The 26,628-nt window shown below is 43.8% G+C and overlaps 1 protein-coding gene across 6 annotated transcripts in view; it reads right to left on the bottom strand.

Moving 5' to 3' along the window:
- RABGAP1L (RAB GTPase activating protein 1 like) overlaps positions 1-26,628 on the bottom strand; it is a 471,992-nt gene that overhangs the window by 60,307 nt on the left and 385,057 nt on the right. For 4 of the 6 annotated variants that reach the window (XM_040360398.1, XM_040360397.1, XM_040360396.1 and 1 more), the window contains one exon: positions 21,023-21,151. In XM_040360398.1, coding sequence (XP_040216332.1) covers positions 21,023-21,151 — 129 coding nt within the window. Of the gene's footprint in view, positions 1-3,781; positions 5,417-21,022; positions 21,152-26,628 lie in introns of those variants that run through there. The other 2 variants (XM_040360400.1, XM_040360401.1) reach the window with 2 other exon arrangements.

Here is a 26,628-nt window from a genome sequence, read left to right as displayed (position 1 = left end):
AGCACAGGATGTTGCCACATTCAGAGGCGGTGTCTAGCCAACCCTGAATGCAGCAGTCTATCTACCCACCTGAACAAGACCTAAGGGTCCCTCCTGGTCCAAGTGGGTGCATTAGGTTTTTGACAATACACTTAGGGCCCTTTCACACGGGGCGGATCAGTAATGATCCGCCGTTGTGTGTCCGTCAGCTCAGCGGGGATCCTCCGTAAAATCCATGCTGAGCCGTCGGCTGACAGGGAGGTCCCCGCACACTGTGCAGGGACCGCCCTGTCTTTTCTCCGCTCTCCTCTAGGGGGGGATCGGATGAACACGGACCGTGTGTCCATGTTCATCCGATCCGCAGACGGAAGAAAAAATAAGATTTTCTTCCGTCTGCAAAATCGTAGCTTTGCGGAGGCAGGTGATTAAAGGTGTCAGTGGATGTTCACGCAATCACATAGGGACCAATGTATGTCCCGTTTTCATCCGCAAACGGATGGATGAAAATGCGGACATACGGTTCGCACATGTGAAAATGGCCTTATTCAGTCCCAATCACACACAAGGTAATGTAAGATTTTACAATGCAAATATTACAAGTGGGAAAACTGTATGTTATATCATATTTTAATAGATACAATTCAGTGTTCTGATTTTTACTATAAGGCTTTCACTATATGGTGTGATCAGTAGCAACACTCAGCATGGAAGCTTGATCCTCCTCCTGTTACTATGGCAACTACAGTTAAGTTTAGACAAGTCCTTAGTAACTGTATAAAATCAAGGTCAGCCAGGGAAATTCCTATAGAGCCAAGACTCCCACCTTAACAACTGCAAACACTAGCCATGTTATTTCCTAATACACCATACCGAGAATCTGTTCCAAAAAAATGAGAAAAGGATGGATACACTGCGCTGCCTAAAAATAATACTGGTAGCTGCTGACACTGCTTGTTCAAAAAAAGCATGAAACGAAATAGGGGTGTATGTGTAGCGCTAAGTCTGATACCAAAGGTATCAGAAAACCATAATGTGTGTAATATTACAATTAAATAACACTACATCAAATGTAAAACAGGTGTGTTGATGAAAGCAAAAAAAACTTCCAACAAACAAATATTAGTGCACAGAATATATAAACACGAGGAAAGCAAAAAAGTCCAATAAACTCAATTTTAGGATGATTGAGTATCCATAACAAAGTCAATTGTCATCCGCACATCCTCCACTCATGTGAAACAATGAACCACCACTGTGTCATCCGTGCATCCTTCACTGAGGCAAAAAATAAATGAATGTGACTTCAATAACGTGATAGTCCCACCACCGGTGACAGTGCAGGCTTACCGGAACTAGTTGATCACTAGTGGCATATGCCAAGAGAGATCAATCTGAGCTTTTAGGAAGTTGATATTTCAATGACAATCCTGGACAGGAAGCGTGGCACCAAATGATGGAGAGATCCAAACACACTTGGGACTGTATAGTTGTTAATGTCTTGAGACAAGTTGGAAAATGGGGTTGAATGAAAGCATATCACAATATTCCTCCACGTGGGTCCATAAAATATTATTGATGACACCCACTATATTTCCAGGCAAACCAGGCTTCCCCTTCTTCAGGAATACAGGGGAACAATATAGAAATATGGCCAGTAAAACGTTTGTTCCAAAAAAATGGCATAAGGCTCAATGCACACTGCCTTAAAAATACTCCAGTCCCCTTGGCAGAAAAGAACAAAACCAAATGGAGCCTTTTTGTACAGAGTTTAGACAAGTTTTTTTTTTCCCTGCTAGAAAACGCCAAGCTCAAAATATGCACATAGGATAATATTAGCTGCTTCTACAGGTAAAACACAAAATTCTTGTAGAAGCAGCGATTTTTAAGCCAGTGTGCATGGAGCCTTATGCCACGTACACACGATCATTTTTCGGCATGAAAATAACGACGTTTTAAAAAAATGTAATTTAAAATGATCGTGTGTGGGCTTCACATCATTTTTCGGCTTCTGAAAAACGACCAAAAAATAATTCGAACATGCTGCATTTTTTAACGACGTTTTAAACAGTCGTTTTTTTGGGTTGTAAAAAATGATTGTGTGTGGGCTAAAACGACGTTAAAAACCGCATGCTCAAAAAGGTATGAGACGGGAGCGCTCGTTCTGGTAAAACTACCATTCGTAATGGAGCAAGCACATTCATCACGCTGTAACAGACAGAAAAGCTCAAATCATCTTTTTTTTAATGCCGAAAAATTATCGTGTGTACGCGGCATTAGAGACACTTCATGGAAAATCTGCACAACATAAAAGATCCAGCTAAAGAAATGAGTATTTATATCCTGCATCTCCCAGCAGCAAACCACCTTTGGGATAAAGATGCTGCACTGTTATCCAGCTGACGTCACCATAGACTACATCATCATAGCTACATAAACAATGTCACGGAACAGACCTCATGTGTTTGTTTTGTTGCATTATAACAACTTTCTCAAATATTTAGGTAGGCTTTAATAGTTGAGTGCTTATTGATAGAGCCACAAACAGAAGTTTTTAGGGAAAACCAGCATGCACGTATAACCTATGCATCATCTAACTGGAATGGCCATAAATTAAGTAAAGTACTAAACAGGGGGTCCCCTAGTTACAAACATCTGACTTACAAACGGAGTGAGACAACAGGAAGTGAGGGAAAATCTACCCCTAGGAAGGGAAAGTCTCTCCTGTAAGAGTCATTATGGGAAAAAGGTATCTCTACTGATGCTTTATCACCAAGGCTTGTTTCTACAAAAACCCCAAATTTTCAAAATCCAATTGTCACCGGGACAGAAAGCGAGGTGAAATCTTTTGAACAGGGGCACAGACAGCAAAACAAATGTTACAGGGGTGTTAACCCTTCCCTATGTTTTCCAAAAAGCTTACCTGTTCCAACTTACAGATTCAACTTGAGAACAAACCTACAGACCCCATCTTGTTTGTAACCCGGGGACCCCCTGTATCCACAAACATGGACTTATTAAATAAAGCACAGCAGAGTGACATTATGATGAGCAAGGCATTGTAGCCTAATTGTTTTAACATTACATTGTTTTCTAGTAATAAAAATATATATAATAATAAAAATATATATAATAATAAAAATATAACCTCAAATAATAAAAGGTAGTCAATTGGAAGATATGACACGAACATGTGCAATTGGACAGTTCAAGCATCCAGGTATATATCAAACGGAGAAAACCTGAGTGCCACCCTTATTTCACGTAAACTACAGTGATAATTTGGGAAAAGTCCATCCCAAACAATCGATTGTACTTTTGAGACTTGGTGTCTTTACCACAGGCATATGATCATTCCCTGATCCAGAAGCCAGATAAGGTCATGCCTGTGATCATCTGTGAGTACTTCTAGACAAAACGTAATTTGAAAAATTGAAATACACTATAAACTCAGATTACATTTTTTATAGCTCAGGTTAAACTAAGGCATAATTGGTTGCTCTGGATTTAGCACTTTACTCATACTCTGGACTGGTTACTATGGTTGAGTACTTCACTCATTATCACTCCTTGATCTGTCTTACTGAAGATGCCCCGTTAAGCCTTATTCCATGAAGAGTTCTTATGTGCCAAAATCCAACTTTAACAAGCCAGAATCCCCTCTGCTAATGTCAACCCAGTCCATAATCAATTCTTATTATAGGTTATTGCATGTATGCATAACAACTCTTTATAGAATGAGTCCATATGTTTTTCTACCAGTGCTCAAAATAATTTTACATCCCCCAACGCATGTCCTACTTACCACAGGTTTAGGCTTGCTGATCTCAACCAGCTTTGCCAGAAAGTCCTCATCTGAGAGCTGGTTAAAGAGGTGGGCATCATAGGCCATTGAAATGGAGATTTCTTCCATCATCTTTGCAGGTATTGCTGTGAACTGCTACGTCACTAGTGAAAAAAGTCAATTAAGGGTCTGATTTAAGGCAACCCCCTTATAAGTCCCTCATCAGAAGGAGGACCCAAACAAGGTAGAACTTTCCGCAAGTTTAGTTTCACTGGTGTAGGCTTGCAGGTGGGTTTCTGGGAGGAGCTTGTGTTACCTGTTTTTCTATTTTATTATCCTTTGAGTATTCCTGTTCACTGCTTTCAAAAGCCCATTGTCACTTGCATGTCACCTGCTTTTACCGGCATTACAACTCCACTTCAGCTTTCAGTTTTAAGTTCAGTGGTCTGCATGTGGAAGTAGGTTCACTGTGGCTTTCCGGCGACAGGTTGGATCAGTGAGGCTGTCACCGGGCACAACACAAATTATTTAGCGTGAATCATCAGAGCGCTCAGGAGTTTAAGTGAAGGAGTGAACTTAGAAACTATTCAAAAAATGCCTGGAAAGCCAGGGATTGCTACATCAGCGTGTTCTTTGTAAAACAGGATTCTTCTAAGGAAAGCATGGCAAAAACTAGGGAAGACGGGCTTGATCTCTATTGCCAAGATAGCATTAGTATCTCAGTTAATGTAAAAACTGTTAACGTGACACGTTAAGAGAGGAACATTATCTGTACAATCTAGAACATAAAGAACAAATAACTGACTCAGTCTTTATACCGTTGCAAGTTTAGCGGAGATCAAACCAAAAATCAGTTTGTTGCAGCAATATAGAGCAGATGTCTTTACGAATAAAAAAAATGAGAAGGGATAAAAGGTTTCTTCAACAAAATGTGGTTCAAATATCACAAATAATATAGTAGAATATAAAAAGAGGATCCCGATTGAAACAAAAAAAAAAATTGCACAACACAGGATGACATTTCCACTTTCCCTGCACGTCCATCCTCTCGGGTTCCTCAGTCTTTTCTTCCTGGAACACAGGTCCAATATTTGCACAGTGACATGTCGGTGGTTTGCATCTCAATAGGCTGCTAAAACGGCAGCAAAGGGAGTGTAGAGCATAGCAGTGTAGCAGGCAGTCTCCACGGCAGGAGGAGGACAGGGAGACATTCGGCTGCCATCCTGGTAATACAGAGGCGTTTAACAGGCTAAACGTGAAATATTTGATGGCATCCAGGAGATTACAGACGTTAACCCTCTAAAGCCTGGTTGCAGTCACAGCTGCTGCCCCTTTCTCCTTGGGCTTGGCAGGTGATCGATCTGGTTATTGTGCAAAAGGGAGAAAGCTCAGGTGGAAGTCTCTGGAACAAGAGCAGGATCTAAGAAAGCAGAAAAAGCACCTGTCTGCTGTCCTTATCTCATTGGGAGAGGCTGCTCCCTCCCACCAGACGTTCCTGCTGTGTCACACGTAACGAGGGCCAGTAAAATGTGAAATATGCTGTCACCGATGATCCCAGCACCAGCCTGAGACGCAGAGACTGGGTGGATTCAGAGGATGCACAGAGGGGAAGAGGACACCTGTTGCAGAAGCTGCTGCTGCCGCCTCCATGATCTTACTGGCTACCCACCAGATGGGGACACCATCCTAACAAGAAGGACCAGCCACAAAATATTACAAGCATCCTACTGAAAAAAATGGCATTCTGCAAGCAGGGCTGGGGGAGGGGGAGGGAAGATGATGAGATACTGATCACCATTTCCTTAAAGTCACAGCTCACGAGTCACAGAGAAGGGAGGAAAGGGGGCATGTCATTGCTTCAGTTCTGCTAATCAAGACAAAAGGAAAATGTGAATTCAAGCTTTGCAAGCTATTTGTTATGGATATTTAAAGAGTCAGTCCGCCTAAAACTGATATTTCAGTGACAGGTAGATATTATTGAGCTGAATCACCAGATAGTATGTTCTTCTATCTTTTGAGGTTCAACAGAAGTGAGATCTCGTAATTGGAACTCCCTCCGATACAGATTGTTGTGTGTTTTGCTACCCGTCTCAATGGTCAAGACAGGGGGGTGGAGTCTCCAACAAAGTTTCAGAGATATAAAAAGACAGTTTCAATTCATCTACATGTACCTAGAACTGAAATACTGTATAATTCTGATTCCTCTTATACCAAATTGTATTGTAACTAATGTCTGCCTTCATTTTGTAAAACGCTGCGCAAACTGTTGGCGCTATATAAAAAAAACCCTGTATAATATAATAAGAATTTTTGGATGTACTGATCCTTAAAACAGCACAAGGCATGTCAAAAAATGGGAAGGTGGTTAATTTTAACCTTGAGAGCCGGTTCACACTGGGGCAACATGACTTTCAGCACGACTTTGGGAGGCAACTTGAACACGACTTGAGTATGAATCACAACGCGACTTGAAGTCGCCTCCAGAAGGGGGAACTCGATACCAAATTTTAAATAAAAAAAAAAAACGGCATGAGTTCCCCCTCTAGGAGCATACCAGGGTGGGGGGGGGTCACAGGGCACCCCCCTGCCCCAAAGCACCCACCCCATGTTGAGGGCATGCCACCTGGTATGGTTCAGGAGGCGGTGGGGCGCTCGCCCATCCCCACCCCCTTTCCTGACCGACCGGTCTGCATGCTCGGATAAGGGTCTGGTATGGATTTGGGGGAACCCCCACGCCGTTTTTTCGGCGTAGGGGGTTCCCCTTGAAATCCATACCAGACCTAAGGGCCTGGTATGCTCCTAGAGGGGGAACTCTAGGAGCATACCAGGCCAAACACAGGACAACAACCATTATGTGCTATAAAGTATACTGTAAAAAAAGATGGCAACCACCCCAATTTATAACTAGCCTTTGCAATAAAGAGCACATGGAGGAAATGGCTTCCTTCAGGCAAACCCGCCCTTAATTTATCCACTTCTATATATGCTTCAGACACTCAATACTATAGAGTTAGAGCCACAGTACACGGAGGAGCCTTGACATGGGTGCTGTGGCTTCTGCATATATTTGCATATATGTGCAACAAAACCCTCTGGCCCAGATTCAGCATAGCTTGCGCTATATTTGCGGGGGAGCAGGGCAACGATTTTGCCCTGCGCCCCCGCAAATATTTTGCGCTGCCCTTGATTCACGGAGCAGTAGCTCCGTGAACTGCGAGGGCGCGCCGGCAAATTTTCCCGGCGTAAGCGCGCGCAAGTTAAATGATCCCGCCGGGGGCGGGATCATTTAAATTAGGCGCGCTCCCGCGCCGAGCGTACAGCGCATGCTCCGTCAGGAAACTTTCCCGAAGGCCGGCTATACTTTAGCATTGGCTGCCCCTACTATTAGAAGGGGCAACCTTGCGCTAAAGTTGCCGTACGGAAACTCCGTACCTGGCTTGCGCGGGGCCCGCGCAAGCTTGTGAATCCGTGGTAGTATGCAATTTGCATACTACACGCTGATCACAATGGGAGCGCCCCCTAGCGGCAAGCACAAGAATGCAGCCTAAAATCTGCGAGGCATAAGTGCCTTATGCCGCGCAGATTTTAGGCTGCAGTCGGTGTAACGAGGTTCCTGAATCAGGAGCACTCGTTACACCGGAGCAAGTAAGCAATTGCACCGTGTAACTTATGGTTACACGGGCGCAATTGCTTCTTGAATCTGGGCCACTGTTTTTAATGTGAATTGTTAGACAGGGTCCATTTGGTTTGTTTGCAGGCTAGCTGGGAAATTTTGGTTTGTTTGTGATTATGTGCAATGGATGCCAGCAGCACAGATAAAGGATTTTCTGTTATACTACTTTTTACTTTGTTCTTATTTTTTTTTTAATAAATAGGGGGGGGAGTAGTTTATACAATTTAACATTTATAAATATATATTTATATATTAATAAATTGTAGGAAACTACGGCTGAACATCTATACGTTTAATAAAGTGTAGAAGCGACAGCTACACAAAGCCCGTTTTTTGCTAGTGATGCAAATATTCCAAGCATTGCTTGTTTAGGAATTATCCATCACAGAGGAATGTTCCCCACAAAACCCAACACAGAGTGAAATGCCTATACACTGGTATTGTAGATGGCAGTCCTCGGAGTTCATCCATAGAGCTTGAACCACCGAAGTCCCTGGGGAGCACAAGACTAACACTGGATTTACCTCTCCAGAACTTAACTATAACAGAAATATTACAATCGGTTGAAAACATTACAAATTAAATATTATCTTTTAATATAATGTTGTTTTTTTCTTGTTTGTTTTCTGCTCGATCATGTGACCGACATGCGATCAATTACATTACATTTATTAAGAGTTCGTAAAAGAGATGCACAGTTGCGGACTGAATGATCAATCTCTCATGACTGTAGACGTGTAGGAGAAAGTATTATTGATTACACTACTCTTCTCCGAAGGCTTGAATAGAGAATGAAATTAAAAGTTTAACAATTTCCTACTTATTAGAATAATTTCAAGTTTGAGGTACAGTGAGACTAACCCAATGACAATAAAACAATTTGCCATAAATAACTGATACAATAGCATCAAAGTTATCTGAAGATATTAGACATTTCCTGGTTGGTTGTCACTGTTTCGCCCAAGATGGCTCCCACAGTGCTCCACCCTTCTCCCCCCTCCATGGGGGGGGGGGGGGGGTCTGAATGTTTGTAGAATGATCTTTCATTAGAAAGATTGTTTGGAGGCCAGATAAATCATGCATGACTAGCTCCCATTTAATGTCTATAAGTAGCTTTAAAAAAAATAAAAATAAAAATTGGTCTTTGAAATTAAAAATTGTGTCTTTATGCAACGTGTCTTCCATTGAAATCAACGGAAATGTATGATAACACGTTGTTACTTTATGAGGGCTTTGCGACACCTGGCAACTCTGTGCTCTTAATTCTGCCTGAGCACAGCAGCGTTAAGGTCCCCTGTTCCTCAAAACTGGGGTAACGCATTGGGCAAGTTAGGCGGCCGCGAGGCCCCTGTGAGTTCGAGGCCTTAGGCGACCACCTAATTAAAGAGCCGCCTCTGACTAAAATAGTGTTGATTTAGTTGACGCAAATATTTTCGTCTACAAAATTAAACACTGCTCACAAAGTATGTGATGTAAGATAGGTGAGGCATTTTTATAGGACAAATTATGCCAGAGCACACACAATTAAATACATTTCTCATACATGTAGTCACAATTCTGGAATTTACTTTTGTAATGTGTCGCAATGTCAGCTATACAAGCTTCTTGTGCAGTGCTGACTACTATTGACTCCAGACATAAGAAACACAACTAACTTCTGTAAATTGGATTATTGGCTCTACTTTTTAGGCTGCATCTCTGTTATAATACAATTCTGCATGTACAGTTGGTAACAGGGACACAAGGGAATGATTTTAATTTCTCCCCAACAATCCTTAAAATAATAAACCTTTTGTGTCTTGGATCTGTAATGAAATGACAACCCATGAATACACACAAGTTCAGTTCTTGATATCCTTCTGAAATTGCTCACTGTCCATCTGATTGACTGCTGACCCACTGACTTTAACATGGTCTCCAAGCAAAAAGCTACATTTATGAGCGTTTTACTTATCAAAGTAATTGTAATTTGGTCAGCGATTCTTGTTATAATCAGAAAGATCACTGCTACATTCTTAATAACATGCTGATCGGCTACCTGCTGACTTGACAGGTAATGATGCTGACTCTATGTCCAATATGGGTTCTGGAGGCCGACAGGTGACCCGCAACTCTGAACCCAAAAGATGAATTTATTTAACAATAATTGCCCTAGTCTGGCTGTGTAGAAAATGTGTGTAAATTTCAAGGTACCAATGATGGAGAACTAATCCTTCCTTTGACACCAAGGATGTCACACTATGCTTTCCAATACCAGTCACGTGATCCTGTAACTCTGGCTCCCTTTTGTATGGGAGCGCTCAACAATGGCTGGGGGCCTTAAGAGCTGTGACGTCACAAATAGGTTCCTAAAAGTTGGCGATCCCTCCTTTCTTCTGCAGCAGCCGCTCACGGACACAGAGGAGCCAGAGCTACTGGATCACTTCACGGGATGGGAGCGAATGAAAAATTAAGCAGGCTAGGTAGGAGGGAACATTTTTTCCAATTCTCATATGACGTCCTGTAGTTTAAAGCGGGGGTTCACCCTTAGAGGGCACTTTTTCCCCTTAGATTCCTGCTCGTTTTCTCTAGGGGAATCGGCTATTTGTTTTAAAATATGTGCAGTACTTACCCGTTTACGAGATGCATCCTCTCCGTCGCTTCCGGGTATGGGCTGCGGGAATGGGCGTTCCTTCTTGATTGACAGGCTTCCGAGAGGCTTCCGACGGTCGCATCCATCGCGTCACGATTTTCCGAAAGAAGCCGAACGTCGGTGCGCAGGCGCAGTATAGAGCCGCACCGACGTTCGGCTTCTTTCGGCTACGAGTGACGCGATGGATGCGACCGTCGGAAGCCTCTCGGAAGACTGTCAATCAAGAAGGAACGCCCGCTCCCGAAGACCCATACCCGGAAGCGACGGAAGAAGATGGAGCTCGAAAACGGGTAAGTACTGCTCATATTTTAATACAAATAGCCGATTCCCCTAGACCGAACGAGCAGGAAGCTAAGGGGAGAAAAAAAAAATTTATCAAATGGGTGAACTCCCGCTTTAAGTGGTTAAATCTGAATAATGCCTGCAGCTGCAGATATCATCTTTTTCTATCACCGATTCCCTATCATGTAAAAACAATCATAGCGGCTGCTCAGCCTCTGATGCTTCTACCGGCTCGCCCGTGCGATCGTCAAACTGGAAAATAAATCGGCCGGCGGCGGCCGATTACCATAGAGAATACCACAGACCAGTTGGTCCCTGGTGGTCTCTATGACCTTCGGAGGCCGGGTGCAACGTTAACATGTCACGTCCGGCCTCGGCAGATGCAAACACTGCCATTGCCTTTGCTGGGAAGCTAAATAGTCTTTTTATTTAAGGCTTTCCAGCATAGAGGCGCGATATGGGGACTTGTAGACCCCAGATCTCGCTGTAAAGAGGATCTGCTATGCCAGGGATATGCAATTAGCGGACCTCCAGCTGTTGCAGAACTACAAGTCCCTTGAGGCATAGCAAGACTCTGACAGCAACAAGCATGACACCCAGAGGCAGAGGCATGATGGGACTTGAAGTTTTGCAACAGCTGGAGGTCCGCTAATTGCAGAAAAGGGTGCTATGCCCTATTCCTTTTACAAGGGATGTTTACATTTCTTGTAATAGGAATAAAAGTGATAAAAAAAAAAAAAAAAAAAAAAGGGAAAGTGGCAAAATTAAAAAAGTCAAATAAACAATAAAAAAAGTTAAAGCTCCCCTGTCCCCGCATGCTTGAATGCAGAAGCAAGCGCATACGTACGTCTCGCCCGCATATGTAAACGACGATCAACCAACACATGTAAGGTATCGCGCAGGAGTAAGAATTCTAGCACTAGACCTCCTCTGTAACTCTAAACGGGTAACCTGTTAAAACATTTCTAAAGAGTCGCTTATGGAGATTTTTAAGTACTGAAGTTTGGCACCATTCCATGTGTCTGCGCAATTTTAAAGCATTACATGTTCGGTATCCATTTACTCGTTGCAACAACATCTTTCACATGCATCACTGAGCCTTGGTCACTCATGATCCAGTCGCCGGTTTTCCTTCCTTGGACCAACATCCAACAAGAGCTGTAATTTTGGAGTTGCTCTGACCAACCCTTGTCAATGTCACTCAAATCTTTGCGTCTGCCAATTTTGTCTGCTTTCAAAACATCAACTTCAGGAACAACATGTTCACCGGCTGCCTAATATATCCCACCCACTTTCACGTGCCATTGTAACAAGATAATCAATGATATTTATGTTACTTTTCAGTGGTCATCATTTTATGGCTGATCATTGTGTATATATACATGCCCGGATTCACGTAGGAGAGCGCATCTTTGTGTGGGCGTAACGTATCCTATTTACGTTACGCCTCCGCAACTTTGACAGGCAAGTGCAGTATTCTCAAAGCAAAGTTGCGGCGGCGTAGTGTAAATAGGCCGGCGTAAGCCCGCCTAATTCAAATGTGGAAGATGTGGGCGTGTATTATGTAAATGTATTGTGACCCCACGTAAATTACGTTTTCTCCGAACGGCGCATGCGCCGTTCGTGAAAGTATCCCAGTGCGCATGCTCCAAATTAACCTGCAAAAAGCCAATGCTTTAGACGTGAACGTAAATTACGCACAGCCCTATTTGCAAACAACGTAATCGACGGAAAATTTGACGCTGGTCCGACGTCCATACTTAACATTGGTACGCCTCATCTAGCAGGGGTAACTTTACACCAGAAAAAGCCTAACGTAAACGGCGTATCTGTAATGCGACAGCCGGGCGTACGTTCGTGAATTGGCGTATCTAGCTGATTTACATATTTCTAGGCGTAAATCAGCGTACACGCCCCTAGCGGCCAGCGTAAATATGCAGTTAAGATACGACGGCGTAGGAGACTTACGCTGGTCGTATCTTATACAAATTCTGGCGTATCTGATTCTTTGAATCAGGCGCCAAGATACGACGCCTCAGACTCAGAGATACGACGGCGTATCTGGAGATACGCCATCGTATCTCCTACGTGAATCCGTGCCACAGTGTATATTTACAGATAAAGGAATAATCTGAGCCTTTATACAAGCATGATAGAGATACTAGAATAGACCAGGTGGTCTCAGCACAGCACAGACACACAGAAGAAAGCACTGGAATAGAAAGGCCACTTCAATGTGCCGCAGAACATCCAGCACTTCATCTACATGAACACCTATTGGCATGAGAATAGATCAGAAACCGGCTTTCAAGAAGCACAATCACACAATCAAGTACTAAACACAATGCATTCAAAACTTGTTTTTGGAAATGGTAATACGCCAAGCTGGAACTGCATTGATATACACAAAATGGCAACATGAAAGTATATTTTTACATCAATATTTCTTTAGTATTTAAATCTTCTAGAGGACTTTGAGAGCAGAGCAGAATCAACACGACAGAGAGAATCCCCTAACAAATGGAATATTTCGAAATGTAGAAAGAGATGATTGTTACAGCATCACCTTTTTCAGAAAATATCAGTCTTTTTTTGTGTCTGGCTTTGCAACAAATGAACCAGACTGCGCAATTCTGCCCCCTAGGGGCTGTCTAAAAAAAAATGTCTCTTATCCGCGGAACACAAACGTTTGACAGATTTTCTCTGTAAGGTCGAGTATATGGATGAGCCTGTTCATCCTGCTCCGTTACATCCTAATGGTGTGGGGACTCCGAGTCTAATCTTCATACGGCTGTACTTTGTCCTCTGATCATGCTGCCAGTATTAAGGTGGGAGGATGAAACCCGCAGCATGTGAAAAAGACTGAAGGACAGAAAACCTGCAGAGATCATTTACATAGCGATGTACATTACTTCATAAAGTCCACGTGTCTGCTTTTGTTTTCCTAAACTGGGGTCCTCACACAAAAATTTTCTTTCTTGCATTTTCTTTTTAACCAGAAATTAATTAGAACTAATTAAACCAAATTTAAACCAAATTCTTTCAAAAGCAATGACCTTAACAAAAGAAGTTGGAGCTCTGAACAAGTTACCTACATTGAGACCCCAAACTGGTTCCTGATCCCTTTAGAGCCCCCCCCAATTAGCCCTAATAAGATCCAACCTGCACCATAACTTACTATACCCCAATCCACGTTCCTTAAACTACACTATGGGCTAGAATCTAGATTCAGAAAGAATTTACGCCGGCGTATCTATTGATACGCCGTGTAAATTCAAATCTGCGCCGGCGTATCTTCTTTCTGTATTCAGAAAGCAAGATACGCCGAAATTAGGCTAAGATCCGACTGGCGTAAGTCTTTTACGCCGTCGTATCTTAGGGTGCATATTTACGCTGGCCGCTAGGTGGCGCTGCCGTCGATTTCAGCGTAGAATATGCAAATGAGCTGGCTACGCCGATTCAGAAACGTACGTGCGCCCCCTTTTTTTTACGTCGTTTGCGTAAGGCTTTTTCCGGCGCAACGTTACTCCTGCTATATGAGGCATAGCCAATGTTAAGTATGGACGTCTTCCCCGTGTCGTTTGCGTAAGTCGTTCGCGAATAGGGCTTTGCATAAATTACGTTCACGTCAAAAGCATTGACTATTTGCGACGCGATTGGGAGCACGCGCACTGGAATACGTTCACGGCCGGCGCATGCGCCGTTCGTGGGAAACGTCATTTACGTGGGGTCATGTTTTATTTGCATAAAACACGCCCACCTCTTGACAAATTGAATTTGACGCGCTTACGCCGGCAGATTTACACTACGCCGCCGCAACTTACGGAGCAAATGCTTTCTGAATACTGCACTTGCCTGTCTAAGTTGCGGAGGCGTAGCGTAAATAGGATACGCTACGCCTGCACAAACTTGCGTCCCCCTACGTGAATCTAGCCCTATATTGTCAAAAGTATTGGGACACCTGCACACGGACTCTAAAGTGGTTGTATTCCACTTTGTACTACAGGTAAGCCTATAATAAGGCTTACCTGTAGCTACCCTGGATATCTCTTGAACCTGCATGGTTTAGGAGATATCCCCTGTATCTGCATGTGCCGACGTCATTGGCACATGCGCACCGAAGCAATGGCATGTTCATGCGGTTGCTTCAGTTAGTGTGCCGTTAACGGCAGCTCCGGCCAGCATGTACGGGAGTGACATCATGGCTCCGGCCAATCACAGCGCCAGAACCTGCGATACCCGGAAGTAACTCGGAGCGATGTCACCGGCCGGAGTGGTGTACGGGGACCACTGCAGGGGAGCTTCGATCTAAGGTTTAGTATTTCAAAATTAGCTAGTACTACTAGCTCATTATGCCCTTGTCTTGCAGATTTATTTTTTTCTATTTAGGTGGGTTTACAACCTTGAGGTCATTTAGTTTGCATTTGTAGCGCTATACAAGTTACTCACTTTAATGGCGTCTTAGTATGTAGGGTTCAACATTGAGTTGGCCCACCCTTTGCAGCTATAACAGCTTCAACTCTTCTGGGAAGGCTGTCCACAAGGTTTAGGAGTGTGACTATGGGGATGTTTGACCATTCTTCCAGAAACGCATTTGTGAGGTCAGGCACTGATGTTGGATGAGAAGGCCTGGCTCGCAGTCTCCACTAATTCATCCCAAAGGTGTTCTGTCCGGTTGAGGTCAGGACTCTGTGCAGGCCAGTCAAGTTCCTCTATCCCAAACTCGCTCATCCATGTCTTTATGGACCTTGCTTTGTGCACTGGTGTGCAGTCATGTTGGAACAGGAAGGGGCCGTCCCCAAACTGTTCCCACAAAGTTGGGAGCGTAAAATTGTCCAAAATGTCTTGGTATGCCGACGCCTTAAGCGTTCCCTTCACGGAAAAAGCCCAACCCCTGAAAAATAGGATTTTTGTACTCATTGTAAAATCCATTTCTCTGAGTTCATGGACGGACACAGCAGCCTTTGACTGTAGGGTTATGCACCTTCCTTCCAGGAGAGTTTAGGCTACAGTCAAAGGCTGCTGTGTCCGTCCATGAACGGAAGAGAAAATAGGATTTTTGTACTCACCGTAAAATCAATTTCTCTGAGTTCATGGATGGACACAGCAGCCTTTGACTGTAGCCTAAACTCTCCTGGAAGGAAGGTGCATAACCCTACAGTCAAAGGCTGCTGTGTCCGTCCATGAACGGAAGAGAAAACAACCCCACACCATAATCCCCCCTCCACCAAATGATCTGGACCAGTGCACAAAGAAAGGTCCATAAAGACATGAATGAGCAAGTTTGGGGTGGAGGAACTTGGCTGGCCTGCACAGAGTCCTGACCTCAACCCGATAGAACATCTCTGGGATGAATTAGAATGTAGACTGCAAGTCAGGCCTTCTCATCCACATCAGTGCCTGACCTTACAAACGCACTTATGGAAGAATGGTCAAACATTCCCATAGACACTCCTAAACCTTGTGGACAGCCTTCCCAGAAGAGTTGAAGCTGTTATAGATGCAAAAGGTGTGCAAATTCAATATTAAACCCTACAAACTAAGGCCAGGATGCCATTAAAGTTCATGTGCGTTTCCCAATACTTTTGACAATGTAGTGTATATACTTCTCCCCAGTCCTCCTCATACTCCTGTTGTAACCTCTAACCTATAGTGTCCCAAATTCTGCTAGTTATGGTACCAAAATGGCACCAACCCTTCATTTTATTTACGCTGGACAAATTGAAAGTGACATATATAAGAGCAGCTCACCACACAGAGCCAAGAAGTACTAATAGGTGTAGTATTTTTTTTAAATGATGACTCAATAAAAGATTGCAATAAAAACTGCAGCATCAAACATATAAACAAACTCGGTCAAACGTAAAAAGATGGCCGTCGTCCAAGCGTGACGTCAGCACATAGGCCCCTCCCATTCCTCCTCTCCCCTAATTCTGCTAGAAATGATACTCAATGGCACCAACCTCAACTTTTATTCAAGCCGGACAGATTGGAAACCCCAACCTTGTAAGTGACATGCAACGCCAAGTGACCCTAAAACCTCAACGCACACTTTCATATTCAACCAACTATCATCACCTTGTACAATGTATATAGTAATCAAATATCTATTGTATACACTGACTGTGCAAAAAATATGTATCTACGATGGACCTATTCTCTGTAATTGTAAAAAGGTACAGTGGAACCCAGGCCCGTCGCTACAAGACAGGCAAACCAAGCAATTGCTTGGGGCCCCGAGCTGGCCTGGGGCCCCAAGCAGGGCCCTTGCTTGCCGCACTTCCTACAGCCGCCTGAGCTCTATAAAGAACCTGCAGCACTGCTGCCTCGAGTCATCACTTCCCCTTCTCTGTGTAGCGTGGCCGAGCAGCTCCCCTTCCTTCCTCCTGTCAGCCTGGACTCCGGCACAGGAGATTCAGTTACCTGTTCCCAGCTGGACTGACAGGAAGTGCACAATGAGTGCTCACTTCCTTTCAGTCCGGCTGGGAACAGGAAACAATCTCCTGGCACGCGGTGTGGACCCGGTGGGGGGGGGGGGCCCGTGGGCAGTGAAAAAGAACATAAGGAGGGAGGGGCCGGGGGGGGGGGGGGGGGTAAAAAGAACATGGGGGGAGTAAAGAAAACAAAGGGAGGGGGAGGGGGGAGTAAAAAAAATGGGGAGGGGGGGAGTAAAAAAGAACATAGGGAGGGGGAGAAGAGGAGTAAGAAGCACACAGGGAGGGGGAGGGGGGAGTAAGAAGGACACAGGGAGGGGGAGGGGAGTAAGGACACTTTTTTATTTATATAAAGTGTGGGTGAACTTAATTTCGCAGATTGGCGACATTCGGCTCTGCTCTGGCGCCCCCCCACCTCAGGCCAAAAGCGGTACTGCACACCGCTTTGGCCTGAATCATGCTCATTATGCGAGACAACACTCGCAAACCGAGTCACGATTTTTTAAAATACAGTGCTCGTATTGCAAAACGCTCTTAACCGCGTTACTCGCAATCCGAGGTTCCACTGTAATATGCAAAAACAAGGAAATCAGGTGTATAGGCGCTGCAACCTTCCCATATAAAAGTTCCACCCGGTGCTTAGACCATGAGGCTGCCAACACCTCCAACATACCAGAAGAAAGAAAAAGGATGGTCGGCACTCAGAATGACATCCAAAATAGTATTTATTTTTTAAATGCATGTACAAAGCTGTAAAACAGCCTACGCATTTCGCATGTTAGTCCTTAGTCATGGCATTTTACAACTTTGTACAAGAAATCCTATTTTGGATGTTATTCTGAGTGCCAACTATCCCTTTCCTTTACAAGCAAAGAAAAATGACAAGTTTCCACATCAACCAATCATATTATTTCATTTTCCAATCTGATCCAGGATTTGATCTACTGTTGTACACTTTGCATTATAATAAGAAGTATGTTCACTGATTGCTAGGTGCACTGTGAGAAGTTTTAGGTGCATTCAGGATAATATAAATAAATATGAATGGTAATTTTAATGGCACGATTCTTGATAGATACACAACCAATTTGAACTTTGACTGCCATAAACGGGCAGTGTCCGTCATACAACTGGTTAGTCCCAGAGATGGTTCCAAGCCAATGCACAAACTTCATTGCGCTAAAATAGAGGGAAAAGTCATAGCAGTTGCAGGCACATTTTAGTGCAGTTACACTACGTTTTCTAAGCCTGGAGCCCACATCAACCTTTACCAAAGTAAGAAGTACAAACTCCTAGCTGGAAAGAATGCAGATTGTGGCGCTTGATGGAGATTTTACGCTGCTTTTGTCCCACTAGGTGAAAAGGCATCAAGAAGAGCTAGATCTACTGACAGCCTAAACATTTACTGCTCTTCTGGGGCTCTGGGCTTCAGCAAAATGGCAGCCTCTGGCAAGAAGAAACAGGAACAATGCTGGAGGCAATATACAGCACACACTCATTTTGGTAATCGCAAGTATTAATGTGGAATGTATGTTTCTTGCTAAAACACATAATTTTTTATCAGGTTGTTATGGGTAAAGTTCCACTTTAAAGCCAGCCCAAGAAAAGCCTTAGATAAATATACAGTATGGGTAAGAATACAGTAGTCAGTCATTTGTCACAATGATCATATAAGCAGTCACAGTATATTTATGCTAAAAGAAAACAGCATTACAAAAGCAGTGAGGAAATACCGCATGCTCTGCTTTCCTCTATGCTCTGGGCAATGAAATTGTTCTGTTATCTGATGGATATAATGAAAAACAGATATCAGGAGAACAGAGTGCTACACATGGCCTCAAGGCAAAGTAGAAGCGGTCATGGAGCTTTTGTATAGTGTCAAGGAAACAATTCATAACTTGCTGTGCATGTACTGATAAAGCGCTCCGTACATCTTTCATTGTAGCTCACATTTCCGAGTGCTGTGCACTGCCAAGGACAAGCTCTGTTGTGCCTACAACAGGAAATATCTTCCTTGGAGTTTGTAAGTACAGACATTAATAGATACATCCACTGCCACTTAACATTGAAAGATTAAAAGCATTAAGGCAGAATGTTTTTTGGCAAGATGGCAGCTTTGATCCCCCCCATCCAATGGATCTGTGGTCTTCAAACGTTGGCCCAAGAGCCTGATGTGGCCCATTGCTTGCATCTATCAGGCCCTTCGGTCACTACTCCACCAATGATGGGGCACTATTCCTCCCACTGACAAAGATGGGGCACTAGTCCACCCACTAATACCAACACTGGGGCACTATTCCTACCACTGATACCAACAATGGGGCACTATTCCTCCCTTTAAAACCAACAATGGGACATTCTTTACTCCCCTTGGCCACAGTATGGCCTCCTGAAGAACCGTAATAAGGCCCTTTGCTTAGAAGGCTTGGAGACCCCTGTATTAGACTGAGAAGACACCCCATTCTTCTTCTGGGGTCTAGAATGGCCCCCATCAGCAGGGCTGGACTGGGACAAAAATTTGGCCCTGGACTTCATCCAGACTGGCCCACTATGACAGGTCTCTCCCACAGCAGCCGGACAACTCCCCCCCCGGCCACCCAAGCACCCTCTCCCCCTTCACTAGCCACTCTTTATTAGAGTAGAACGGCTGGTACTGGTACTCTTATAGGCAGTACCAGTGGGGAAGCTAGACATTATTTCACCCGGGGCAAAGAATCAGTTTGGTGCCCCCCCTTATGGGACAAGATTAAGCAGAAGTGAGAAACTCCCGGGCCGCTGTCACTGAAGCCGGCCCACTGAGCCATGTAGTCCCAATGGCCAGTCCATCCCTGCCCATCAGACACCAATTGCCTATAAGTACATCCTCCCTTTTGAAGTGACAAGCAGGTGCACTATCCTCCTGGTTTACTGCTGATCCATAAAGGTTGTACCTGGGCGCCCTGGACATTTATGTGGTTGATTGGGTCTGATTAAAAAATACAGTATAAATACATTTCAACATAAAGAGAATCAATATTTCCACAAATGTAAAATAGCCACCTACAGTAAATGGTAGCCTCTGTTTCTGGTATGTGAATTACACTTGCCTCTAGGTACATGCCCAGATTCAGGGACCATTGTCATCAGAGTTTCGGGCTTCAGACCAGGTGTACCACTGCAGATGCCTGATGCCGCGTACACACGATAATTTTTCGGGTTGTAAAAAAAACAAAGTTTTTAAGGGTCTAGAAAAAACGTTTTTTTCAACCTGATCATTAAAACGGCCTTGCCCACACACGATCGTGAAAAAAAATGCTCTAGCAAAGCGCGGTGACGTACAACACGTACGACGGCACTATAAAGGGGAAGTTCCATTCGGATGACGCCACCCTTTGGGCTGCTTTAGCTGATTTAGTGTTAGTAAAAGACGATTTGCGCTTTTCTGTCTGTTACAACGTGATGAATGTGCTATCTCCATTACGAATGGCAGTTCTACCAGAACAAGCGCTCACGTCTCATAACTTGCTTCTGAGCATGCACGGATTTTTCACGTCGTTAAAGCCCACACACGACCATTTTTTACAACCCGAAAAACGACAACTTTAAAAACAGTGTTAAAAAATAGAGCATGTTAGATTATTTTTTTTGCCTGTTTTTCAGAACCCGAAAAATCCATCCCAGAGCAGGAGGTCGCGGGCCACATCAGAGGGCTCCGCGGGCCACACGTGGCCCCCCGGGCCACTGGTTGGGCACCCCTGCCATAGATGAATATTTTTTGTTCGTTCAACCAATGGGATGAAGAAAAAATGAGACTTCTCATTATCAGAATACACCGATTAGCACTGCCAGCGGTGCTGATTGAGCAGAAATTTTCCAACAGGGTGGTTGTCTTTCTAGCTCTGCTGAACTGGCCAAATTTCGATCCAGGTATGGCCAGCTTGAGAAAAATCTAACAAGTCCCTGTAACAAAGCTATCAATTCCTCCTATAAGGGTAATATCTGCTTGTAGCTCTGTAGAGAAATCATGTAGCAAAACGTCATTTGGATTTATTTTGAATTTACAGGGCATGGCTATATGGCATCAGGAAGTCCCATCAGAGCATTGATCAAAAGGATCTCAGCAGTGTGGCGAGACGCCGCTTGTCTCTTGTTTGAAGCCTGGCTTCTAGAGCTATTTTATGGTTGATAAGCGAGATGTTATGTATGACATACAATTTTAAGCACAGAAAATAAAGAAAGGAAGAGAGATTTGCACTTTTTACCTTAATGTTGCAGGCCTGCTCCATCAACCTTCGAGCATTCTCCTCGGCCCGGTATCTTTTTGGCAGCTGAACCCGGAAAAACTTTAATGCACCTTCAAAATCAGCCTGCAGGAGGTCTTCCTTAGAAGTCTGAGGGAAGAGTAAAGAGTAGACAATGGTTATTCCTATTTTCTATTTAATCAGTTCAAGAAATGTTACCAGTAGTGGATCACAACACACAAACAGCGATTTTAAGCAGGGCTTTATGTCAGTGCCATACTACCCTAGGATACATTTACTATGCCAACACCATGACCACAGATATTTTTTCCCACATAGTTCTATGTAATCTCACTGGAAATGTATAATCAAATATTCATAGTCTCATCCTTGCAAGATTGTATAAAGGACATCCTACTGTCTAAAAGTGGATGTAAACCAGATTCATGAAATTTGAGCTGGGCACATATCTGCAGTGTTTTCTTATCTCTCTTCAAAGCACTATGTCCCGTAGCTGTCTCCTGCTCTGGTCTTCTTTTATCAGCCTGGTGAGTTTTGTGTTTGGAAGGATGCTATAAATAGATTAGCAGAGCCCTGAACTATTATAACAAACAGATGAAAAGCTCTACCTATGAGGAGAGGGGGTGTGTATCTTTCCTCCAATCAGCTGTCTTGGCTGTATGCCCAGGCTTCACTGCAGTGCTTACCAGGAAGAGAAAATTTCCTAATGCAATCTGAACTTTCTAAAACAGTATATAAAGATGAAGACAAAAGATTTAAATGTAAAACTTATGTAGGGAGATTTGTTGCATCCCTGTTTATCATCTGAGGCTGTTCACTTCATTGGGTTTATGTGAGGGTTTACGTCCACTTTAAGCACGTTTTATCAAATCAGGCCCATGTTTATATATATATATATATATATATATATATATATATATATATATATATATATTCCAACTGAAACTATTTGCAGCTTTGGAACATTGCTGTAGGTGTCCATAGTTGGGAGATTTCCCCTTTAAGCTTCTTTCCCAGTGACACCAAAACATGAAGGAAACCATAATAAAACCAACCTGGAACCACTTTTGGGCTCTTCAACAAGCAAGACATTCTCCCTGCTGATTGGAGAGCTCCTACTCAGTAGGGGCATGTCAGATCTCTGCAGACAGATTGCAGCTTCCACACAGTGAGTGTTTGTAAAAACATTTCAAATCTGTCAGATTACGAGGGCATCTCCTGTGCACAGCCCTCTTCAGATCACCCCACAGATTTTCAATCGGATTCAGGTCTGGGCCCTGGCTGGGTTATTCCAAAATGTTAATCTTCCTCTGGTGAAGTCATTCCTTTGTTGATTTGGATGTATGCTTTGGGTCGTTGTAATGCTGAACTATGAAGTTCCTCTTTATGTTAAGCTCTCTAGCAGAAGCCTGAAGGTTTTGTGTCAATATTGACTGGTATTTGGAACTGTTTATAATTTCCTCTACCTTGACTAAGGTCCCTGTTCCAGCTTTAGAAAAATGGCCCCAAAGCATGATGCTGCCACCACCATGCTTCACAGTGGGTATGGTGTTCTTTTGGCGACGCGCAGTGTTATTTTTGTGCCAAACATATCTTTTGAAATTATGACCAAAAAGTTCAACCTTAGATTCATCAGACCAGAGCACATTTTCCCACATGCTTTTGGGAGACTTCAGATGTGTTTTTGCAAAATTAAGCCGGACTGGATTGATTTTCTTTGTAAAAAAAGGCTTCCGTCACTTTACCCCATAGCTCAGACATATGAAGAATACGGGAGATTGTTGTCACATGTACCACACAGCCAGTAATTGCCAGATATTACTGCAGCTCCTTTAGGCCTGATTCACACCTATGCAGGTTGCAGTTTGCATATTCAAAGGTGCATTTTGCATTTTTTAATACACGTTTTTGATCCATTAAAGTCTATGGAATCAAAAAACAGAAAAAAAGTCCCTGTCCCTTTCCATAAAATGCACAGATGTGAACATGACCCATAGGAAACCATGTTAAATGGACTGTAGTGTGTTTCTACAAAACTGAAAATGCACGAAAAAATGCATAGGTGTGAACCAGGCCTAAATGTTGTTGTAGAACTCTTGGCAGCCTCCCTGACCAGTTTTCTTCTCGCCTTTTCATCAATTTTTGAGGGACGTCCAGGGCCAGATTCACATAGAACTGCGGCAGCGTAACGTAGATACGTTACACCGCCGCAAGTTTTCATCGTAAGTGCCTGATTCACAGAGCACTTGCGATGAAAACTACGCCGGCGGCCTCCGGCGCAAGGCGGGCCAATTCAAATGGGCGTGTGCCATTTAAATTAGGCGCGCGCCCGCGCCGGACCTACTGTGCATGCTCCGTTTCATAATTCCCATCGTGCTTTGCGCGCAGTGACGTCATTTTTTCGAACGGCGACGCGCGTAGCGTAATTCCGTATTCCCGGACGGCTTACGCAGACAACGTTATTTTTTAAATTTCGACGCGGGAACGACGGCCATACTTTAGACAGCAATACGTTAGGGCACCTAAAACAACGACTAACTTTGCGATGGAAAAACTAGACTAGCGGCCACGTAGCGAACGCGAAAAATCCGTTGTGGATCGTCGCAACTCCTAATTTGCATACCCGACGCTGGTTTACGACGCAAACTCCCCCCAGCGGCGGCCGTGGTACTGCATCCTAAGATCCGACAGTATAAAACAATTACACCTGTCGGATCTTAGGGATATCTATGCGTAACTGATTCTATGAATCAGTCGCATAGATACTTTGAGAGATACGACGGAGTATCTGAGATACTCCGTCGTATCTCAGCTGTGAATCTGGCCCCCAGTTCTTAGTAATGTCAACGCCATATTTTCTTCTCTTGATGATAACTGTCTTCACTTTGTTCCATGGTATATCTAATGCCTTGGAAATTCTTTTGTACCCTTCTCCTAACTGATACCTTTTAACAATGAGATCCCTCTGATGCATTGGAAGCTCTCTGCAGACCATGGCTTTTGCTGTGGGATGCGACTAAGGAAATGTCAGGAAAGACCTACTAGAACAGCTGAATTTTATTGGGGTTAATCAGAGACACTTCAAATTATGGCCGGTGTGTTCTGACTCCTAACATGAGTTGAAATGTGATTGCTTAATTCTGAGCACAGCTACATCCCCAGTTATAAGAGGATGTGCAGATTTATGCAACCACATTCTCCCCTAAAAGATTTCAGTTTGTTTTTCAATCGAGTCGGTTTATAGGGGACAATAAAGATGAAAGAAGTTCTGAAATTATTTATCTTCGTCTCATTTTTTTACATCACAGAAACTTGACATTTTAAGAGGGGTGTGCAATCTTTTTATATCCATTGTACATGACCTCAATAATTAGTACCAGCCAATCTGGTTTCTCCTTTGATCAGTTTAGAACAGTCAGTATGTATAAAAGTGATTACCATACTTTGGATATCATGGATATCGGGAGGACAGATTGACTGCTATGGTGCATCTGTTCCACTTCCTGTACAATATACCGAAAAACATGCAGTGAGGGAAGAGAGCAGGACTGAAAGTCCCTTCATTACGCAGGTTATTTCATGGTAATATGCTATCATAATGGCCAAGGAGAGGAATGGTCCTTGGAGCTATTCGCCCATGACAATGACCCTGGCTAAGAGATACAGTCTTACTGCAAATTATTCCTCCTGCTTTTCGCTACAGTGGAAATAACTTAACTACCCATTTATATTCTCCAATCTCCGCCATGTAAGCTAGAGAAAATGTGCGCGACTACCGATAATCTGAAAAAAATAATAAAATTACATTATATGCTACTAGTACTCAAATTAAGGTATATGATGTATGCGCAAAGCTGAATATACAAAGATATGGCTAGCGCTGAAATCATATTTTCTTCTTCAAAGGATCACTCAGATGCCTTAAAGTGGTTGTAAACCCTCACAATCCACTTTGTACTACAGGTAAGCCTATAATAAGGCTTATCTGTAGCTACCCCGGATATCTCCTAAACCTGCACGGTTTAAGAGATATCCCCTGTGCCGACGTCATTGGCACATGCACACTGAAGAAATGGCACGTTCGTTCCATTGCTTCAGCTAGTGGGCCAATCACAGCACCAGGGCCCGCAATACCTGGAAGTAACCCTGGGGGCGATGTTGCCAGCCAGAGCTTTGTACTGGGACTGCTGCGGGGCTTCGATCTATGGTGAGTATTTCATAATGAGTACGCTATGCTTTTTTTGTGGGTTTACAACCACTTTAATGTGAACCTGTAATTACAGGGTTACACACAAGGCAGCCTGTAGACAAAGAGGCTCGTGTTGAAAGCAGTCCCTTTGCTGCTCCCTGGCTGCTGCATGTATTTCGCACTTCTGGGTACATAGAATAACTGTACCCCGGCCCCACGCTGTGGTTCTTCCCATGGGTGAGTGAGTGAGTGAGTGAGAAACTTATATAGCACAACACATGCGAACTGAATCGCCTCTGGGCGCTTGGTATCCATTCCCTGGGCCCTCAGAAGAGATGGGTCTTGATCTCTCTCCTGAAGGCCAGGTGGTTTACCTCCAATCGGATGCTGGTTGGTAGAGCGTTCCATAGTCTGGGTCCTTGGACCGCAAATCTTTGTTCTCCTTTGGACTTGTATCTGGCTTTGGGTTTCTGGAGTAGATTTTGATTGGTGGATCGCAGAATGCGATTGGGGTTATGGGCTTTTAGTTTCTCGCATAGATATTGGGGGGCATTTCCCAGAATACACTTATGCATTAGACAGAGTGCTTTGAAAGTGATTCTGTCTTTTACTGGCAACCAATGAAGGGATCTCAATGAAGGTGAGATTGATTCCCATGTTTTTTTCCCAGTCACAAGTCGAGCGGCCGTATTTTGAACGACTTAAAGACGAGTGATTTGGTATTTTGGGAAACCAAGATAGAGGGCATTTGCATAGTCAAGTCTGGAATTGATAAGTGTCCCCACCACGACTGCTATGTCTTCTTTTGGGATAAAGGGAGCGAGTCGGCGTAGAAGGCGCAGCAGATGGTGCGATCCGCTGACTACTGACCCTATTTGTGCATCCATTGTCATGTAGGTGTCGAAGATGACTCCGAGACTTTTGACTGGGAGTGATGGATTGACCCAGAATGGGCGGGGGGCTCCATGTTGTTGCGGGATGAATCTTCCGATTGGCCTGAAACAGGAGAAGTTCTGTTTTTGAGCCATTGAGTTTAAGGTAACTCTTTGTCATCCACTTTTCTATCAAAGAAAGGCATTTCTCTAGTCCAAGATAATGATCCTTTTTGTTGCAGATGCGAAAATACAGTTGTGTGTCATCTGCATAAGAGTGGTAAAGTAACTTCTGGTTGCTGATGATGTACATCTCTAAATTACATTTTCACCAGAGGAGGAACTGCAGCACGTGGTGGTAAAAATGTTGACTATCTGCAACAAATTGGTGGCTTTTCACTAACAGGACTGACTGGACCTCCTCTTCTGGGGTCCCCCGCCAGCGCTCTCTGCTCCTCCTCCCTTTCCGGCACCCCTTGCAAGTCACTTGCTTTGAAGGCACGTGTGAGGGCTCGACCTCCAGCCAGGCTGTATGCGTCTATTGG

Source organism: Rana temporaria, chromosome 7 (assembly GCF_905171775.1).
Source record: "Rana temporaria chromosome 7, aRanTem1.1, whole genome shotgun sequence".
NCBI classification, from domain to species: domain Eukaryota; kingdom Metazoa; phylum Chordata; class Amphibia; order Anura; family Ranidae; genus Rana; species Rana temporaria.
This window is presented reverse-complemented; position numbering and strand designations above follow the sequence as displayed.